Source organism: Lynx rufus, unplaced genomic scaffold, assembly GCF_022079265.1.
Source record: "Lynx rufus isolate CCGP_SWC_20201006 ecotype Redwood Valley unplaced genomic scaffold, mLynRuf1.p SCAF_9, whole genome shotgun sequence".
NCBI lineage: Eukaryota > Metazoa > Chordata > Mammalia > Carnivora > Felidae > Lynx > Lynx rufus.
Genome location: NW_025814897.1, coordinates 71381766 through 71388983, shown reverse-complemented (window position 1 = coordinate 71388983; position 7218 = coordinate 71381766). Strand labels below are relative to the sequence as shown.

Genomic DNA, 7218 nt, shown 5'->3' with positions numbered 1-7218 from the left:
AACTGATCTCCCTGTTTCTATCCTCTTTATATAGACAATTCTGGAGTGATCTTTTTAACATGTAAGTCACATTGTGTCTATCCCCTGGTCAAAACCTTCCAGTCTCCCCATCTCACTCAGAATAAAAGTCAGAGTCCTACGATAGCCCAAGAGACACTGCGTGATCCGACCCCATATCATTTCTCTGATCTCCCTACCTGCCAACTAACCCACTGCCTGCTCCACTCCCAGCTTCCTGAGGGCCTTTGAACTTACTGTTTGCTCTGCCTGCAATGCTCTTCCCCCAAAGTCTGCATGACTGACTCTCTCCCTTCCTGCAGAACTCTGCTGAAACATCACCTTCTCAGAGATGGCTTCCCTGACCACTGTACAAAATAGCATTCCTTCATGAACACTCTCCATCCTCTTTATTCAGCCTTATTTTACCCAAAGAACTTATCATTATATGAGATATTATACATATTTGGGGGGGTGGGTGGAGTTGTTCACTGTCTTCCACTAGCATGTAACTCTATGAAGGAAGTTAAAATTTTTTTAAATCTATATCCCTGGAGTATAAAAAAAATTCTAGAACAGTATAGTGTTATGCCCAGAATTCGTGATCCCCAAATACCGCCAGGGAGCCGAGTCCGATGTAAAAGCAAAAGAGCCTTTATTTGAGCTAGGCTCTTTTGCTTTTACATCGGACTCGGCTCCCTGGCGGTATTTGGGGATCACGAATTCTGGGCATAACATTTGGGGGCTCAGCCCGGGATCCACAAGACCCCCGAGGGACCCCCAACCCGGAGAGCCTGACTGGCCACAGTGTGTCTGTCTGTTTGTTCTGTCTTTTCTGTGTGAGCTCATTTAATTCTGGTAGTGCCCGACGCGGTCTAAGTGGACGCACTGGAGGACCACGGGCCCGGAGTTTCGGAAGACGTTCTGATCCTCCCTTCTGGAGGGACGTGGAATCCCCTCATCGGTTTTGGAGGGACATGGAATCCCCTCAAAGGTCTGAGACGAGGCGGGTCTCTCCCGCTGGTCGGCGTGAGGCCATCGTCTTTGGAGGGACGTGGAATCCCCTCATCGGTTTTGGAGGGACGTGGAATCCCCTCAAAGGTCTAAGCTAGCTTTCAGTTTTGCTTCCATGGAGTTGGAAGACTTTCTAGGGGCCCTCTGTTTGTCTGTCTTTGTGTTTCTCTGTTTTGTTCTGTGGAATTACTGGACGGACGTTATGGGACAGACTCAGACTACTCCTGTAAGTATTATGATTGATCACTTTAAGGATGTGAGGGGAAGAGCTAACAACCTCAGTGTGGAAGTCCGAAAGGGTCCGGTGGCAGTTTTTTTGTTCTAGTGAGTGGCCAACTTTCAATGTCGGATGGCCACCAGAGGGGACCTTCAACCTCCCTACCATCCACCGAGTCAGGAGTATCATCTCTCAGCCTAAGACGGGCCATCTTGATCAGCTCCCTTACATTATCACTTGGCAGGACCTTGTAGAAGACCCACCCTCTTGGCTTAAGCCCTTCCTAGCCCCGCTCCCTCCGGAGCCAAAACCCATTCTTGCTTTGCAGGGGACAAAGAAGAAGAAAAGTCCTATCCAGCCTTCAGCACCCCTCTACCCTGTCTTACAGGGGGGTACTGAAGAAGAATTAATTTTTCCTCCCCCGTATAACCCCTCTAGGATGCCCGAAGAACACCATCCTCCCCCTCCGGGGAGGCAGACGCTGTTCCGAGAGCGGGAGGCGGAAACGCTCCAGTGGGAAGCCCGCCCTTTACCAGACAAAGGGCTCAGAGGGAGCAATCCGCCTCCGCCACCACTGCCGACTCCACTATTCCGCTCCTGCGAGCCACCGGACCCCCAGATGTGGAGGGGAATCAGCCCCATCACTATTGGCCTTTCGCCACTAGTGACCTCTATAATTGGAAAGCTCAGAATCCTAGGTTTTCCGAGAAACTGGCAGGGCTTATTGATTTATTAGACTCTGTTCTTTTTACCCATCAGCCCACGTGGGACGATTGCCAGCAGCTTTTGCAGGTCCTGTTCACGACTGAAGAAAGAGAAAGAATCCTCAATGGGGCCCGAAAACTAGTTCCGGGCGCAGACGGGAATCCCACCACCCACCAGGCTCAGATAGATGCCTCCTTCCCCTTAACTCGGCCCCAGTGTGATTTCAACACCCCAGAAGGTAAGGAGAGGCTCTGGGTCTACCGCCAGACTCTAATGGGGGGGTCTCCGAATGGCTGCTAGAAAGCCAACCAATTTGGCCAAGGTAGGAAATGTACAACAGGGAAAAGATGAATCTCCGGCTGCCTTTTTAGAACGGATCATGGAGGCATTCCGTACCTATACCCCCATGGATCCAGAGGCTCCGGAAAGCAAGGCAGCTGTTATCATGGCCTTTGTAAACCAATCGGCCATAGACATTAGGAGAAAATTACAGAAAATAGATAGACTAGGAGAAGAAAGTCTGCATGACTTACTGGTGGTAGCCGAAAAGGTATATAATAACTGGGAGCCTCCTGAGGACAAGCAGGCTCGCGCCATGGCGGATGCCAGCAGTAAGCAGACTCGAGACCTGGCCAGAATACTACTAGCTACCACTGCTGACTCCCCCGAGGAACGAGACCCCCCCGTCTCCGGCAGCTGGCAGATGACGCAAGAAAAGGTAAAGGAACCACCAAGGGGGGGAAGCAGAGGCTGCAGAAGGATCAGTGTGCATACTGCAAGGAGATAGGGCATTGGGCCCGAGATTGTCCAAAAACGGCCGGCGGGAAGGGAAGCAAGACTGATCGAGTAAAAGTCCTAGAGCTAGATGAACTAAGTGATTAGGGGAGTCAGGGTTCGAACCCTCTCCCCGAACCCAGGGTAACTCTTAAAGTGGAGGGGACCCCTGTTGACTTCCTTGTCGACACCGGAGCACAACATTCGGTCCTCCACACCCCACAAGGAAAACTAGCCAGCAAGAAGTCCTGGGTACAAGGGGCAACTGGTATGAGCCAGTATTCATGGACTACCCGAAGAACAGTAGATTTGGGAACGGGCCGGGTATCCCACTCCTTTATGGTAATACCAGAATGCCCCTACCCGCTGTTAGGACGGGACTTACTGACCAAGACTGAAGCTCAGATAACTTTCAGACAAGGGGGGCCTCAGGTCACCTATGGCAAGGGCCACCCCATCCAGGTACTGACCATGAAACTGGAGGATGAATACCGCCTCCACCAGGAGGCGCTCCCGAGAGAGGATAATATAGACAGATGGCTACAGGAATTCCCCTCGGTTTGGGCAGAGACGGGGGGAATGGGACTAGCCGCTCACAGGACCCCAGTCCTGGTTAGAGCTCAAGCCAGGAGAGAGTCCGGTAAGGATCAAACAATACCCCATGTCTCAGGAGGCCCGGAAGGGGATCCAGCCACACATCCGGAGACTACGAAGCCTAGGGGTACTAGTTCCTTGCCAGTCTGCCTGGAACACCCCCCTACTGCCGGTCAAAAAGCCTCACACAAATGACTACCGACTGGTACAAGACTTCCGGGAAGTAAATAAGAGGGTCGCGGACATACACCCAACTGTTCCCAACCCATATACTCTCTTGAGCTCCTTGGTACCCTCCAGGGTCTGGTATACTGTACTAGATTTAAAGGACGCCTTCTTCAGTCTGCCGCTGGCACCCCAGAGCCAACCCTTGTTCGCCTTCGAGTGGCATGATCCGGAGGAGGGCTACAGTGGGCAACTCACCTGGACACGGCTACCTCAGGGATTCAAAAATTCACCCACCATCTTCGACGAGGCACTACACGAGGACCTGGGTGAGTACAGAAGGGAGCACCCTGGCCTCACCCTTCTACAGTATGTAGATGACATCCTGATTGCTGCCGACACGGCCAAAGACTGTGAGCGAGGGACCCAGGACCTGCTGGCTACCCTGGGGGCCTTAGGGTACCGGGCATCTCCGAAGAAGGCTCAGATGTGCAAGGAGAGGGTAAGTTACCTGGGATATATCCTGGAGGGCGGACAACGGCGGTTATCAGATGCCAGAAAAGAAACTGTCCTAAAGATCCCTACTCCCACCTCCCTAAGAGAAGTGAGGGAATTCCTAGGATCAGCCAGCTACTGCCGCCTCTGGGTTCCAGGTTTAGCTGAGATTGCCAGGCCCCTATATGAAGCTACCAAAGAGGGGAAAACATTAAATGGACTGAAAAAGAAGAAATTGCCTTTAATCAGTTAAGAAAGGCCCTCCTAAGTGCCCCAGCCCTGGGCCTACCAGACATTATGAAACCCTTCCACCTCTTTGTAGACGAACATAAGGGAATAGCAAAAGGGGTTCTAACTCAAGCCTTAGGCCCCTGGAACCGCCCAGTGGCTTACCTGTCTAAGAAACTAGACCCAGTGGCTGCTGGCTGGCCGCCATGCCTAAGAATTATTGCGGCGACAGCACTCCTAGTCAAGGATGCAGACAAGCTGACCCTAGGACAGGAGATCTGGATCACGACCCCACACGCCATTGAAGGGGTCCTGAAACAGCCTCCTGACAGATGGATGAGCAACACACGTGTGACTCATTACCAGAGCCTGCTACTCAACCCTCCATGAGTGCGGTTCCACCCCGGTGCAGCCCTCAATCCTGCAACCCTGCTGCCCGACCCTGACCTAGGTGCTCCATTACATGACTGTGCGGGAATCCTGGAACGAGTACATGGATTCTGGACGGACCTGACTGACCGGCCCCTCCCTGATGCCGAGGCTACTTGGTTCACTGATGGCAGCAGCTTTGTGTGAGACGGACACAGGTATGCGGGTGCAGCGGTGGTCACCGAAACGGACACCGTATGGGCGGAGGCTCTACCCTCCGGAACATCAGCCCAGCAAGCAGAGCTCATAGCCCTCACCAAGGCGCTGATGCTGGGAGCTGGAAAATGGCTTAACATCTACACAGACAGCTATTATGCGTTTGCCACAGCTCATATTCATGGAGCAATTTATCAGGAGAGGGGGTTACTGACGGCAGAAGGACGGACTATAAAAAATAAGCAGGAGATACTTAACCTGCTTACGGCCTTATGGCTTCCTGCCAAGCTAGCCATTATCCACTGCCAAGGGCACCAAAAAGCTGATAACCCAGTAGCTAGAGGTAATTGAAAGGCTGACCAGGCAGCCAAGGCAGTCGCCCTTACTTCAGTCCCCACCATGACCATACAACTACCAGACCCGGGAGACCCAGTTTTACCAGACCAGCCCAAATACTCCCAGGAGGAGTTATAGCGGATCAAGAAACTCCCCATGGCCCAGGAGATAAAGGGATGGTGGTATACACCTAACAAGGAGCACGTGCTGCCAGACCGGCTCAGAGTCTCAATTATAGAGCACATGCATCGGTCTACTCACATGGGGGCCCGAAAATTAAAAGACTTAATCCGACATGCCGGAATCAAGATTCACCAACAGGACACCAAAATAGAGCAAGTTGTATCTGCCTGCAAGACCTGCCAACTCACCAACGCGAGAGCCACATCAAATAAAAAAGGAACCAGGCTCAGAGGCACCAGACCGGGAGCCCAATGGGAAGTTGACTTCACTGAAGTCAAACCAGGAAAGTATGGTTATAAATATCTTTTAGTATTTACAGACACCTTCTCTGGCTGGGTGGAGGCATACCCAACCAAGCATGAAACGGCTCAGACGGTGGCTAAGAAGCTACTAGAAGACATTTTACCCAGGTATGGTTGTCCTGCCATGGTAGGATCAGACAATGGACCAGCTTTTATCTCGCAGGTAACACAGGCAGTAGCCAAGGCGGTGGGGGCAAACTGGAAATTACATTGTGCTTATAGGCCCCAGAGCTCAGGACAGGTAGAAAGAATGAATAGAACCCTAAAAGAGACCCTTACCAAATTAACCATGGAGACTGTTGGGGACTGGGTGACTCTCTTACCGTACGCCCTTTACCGGGTTAGAAACACTCCTTACACTCTGGGTTTTACTCCCTACGAGATCATGTTTGGCAGGCCACCCCCTGTTATTCCCAGCCTTCGAGCTGAACTTATTGCTGAGTTTAAAGATCAAGAACTTTTTCTTTCCTTGAGAGGGCTCCAGAGGGCGCACGAGGACATTTGGCCGCGCCTCCGTGCCATCTACGAAGCTGGCCCGACCACGACACCTCATCAGTACAGGCCGGGACACTGGGTCTACGTCAAGAGGCACCACCAAGAGACCCTCGAGCCGCGCTGGAAGGGACCCTACATCGTGGTGCTGACAACCCGCACTGCTCTCAAAGTAGCGGCATCGCGACCTGGGTCCATCACACCCACGTTCAGCCAGCGGATCCCTCCTCGATCTGGAAGGACTTCGTCACACGATGGGCCATCAGTCGGGACCAACACAACCCGCTCAAGCTCAAGCTACAGCGCATTCGACCCACCTAATATTGGTAACTCTGTTAACTCTGCTTGTCATTGCTCATGCTGCCGGGAGTCCCCACGCCCCCCCAAACATCACCTGGCAGATCATAGACACCAGCTCGGGGACAATACTTAATCAGATCTCCCAGAGCTACCCCAGGGATACTTGCTTCCCAGAACTTTGTGTAAACCTCCAAACTCTGTTCCCCTTGTCACCATAAATGCAGCCGGTCCCATGATTGGGTCCGTAAGCTACATGACAAGGGGGGAATGAAAGGGCGGGCCTACGCCGGCCGACTCCATCTTGTTCTGTGTCCTTCACCTTGACCACACCTCCTCCCCTTGAGCAACCCCCTCCCCCACCTGCCTAACAGAACTCGGACCCTTCCCCAGCCAATCGGCTGAGGCCATAGCCATTACCTCACCAACTGCCCCTAGGCCCCAATAAAACCTTTGTGCTTTTGAAACTCGCTCTCTCTCCCTGGTATCTCACCGCTGCGTCAGTGCAGGTAGGGGATTGAGCTCGAGCTAGCTCAAATGAAGGCTCTTTTGCTTTTACATCGGACTCGGCTCCCTGGCGGTATTTGGGGATCATGAATTCTGGGCATAACATGTAGCCCTTCAATAAATATTATTTAGTGAAGAAATAAATAATGAAACTCTGTAAGGTTTTTCTCTGACTTCATCTTTAACCATTCATCATGTTCTGAGATGTGAAGTTGCCATTCTTAAAATTGTCTTTAATTTTCCTTTTGATATCTACCTTTAGCTCAAAAGTAATTTAGTAGAGAAATTTAAAATTTTAAATAGCTTTTAAAATTATCGTTCACTTAT

The 7218-nt window shown here is 51.7% G+C and overlaps 1 protein-coding gene across 1 annotated transcript; it reads left to right on the top strand.

Annotated features, from left to right (window-relative positions):
* Positions 1–1213: 1213 nt before the first annotated feature.
* LOC124505986 (uncharacterized) lies at positions 1214–6408 on the top strand. Its single transcript, XM_047072019.1, is given in 8 exon segments — positions 1214–1315; positions 1317–1669; positions 1720–2209; positions 2211–2625; positions 2658–3322; positions 3324–4161; positions 4164–6260; positions 6263–6408. Coding segments are annotated over 8 exon segments (5106 nt in total).
* Positions 6409–7218: the final 810 nt, after the last annotated feature.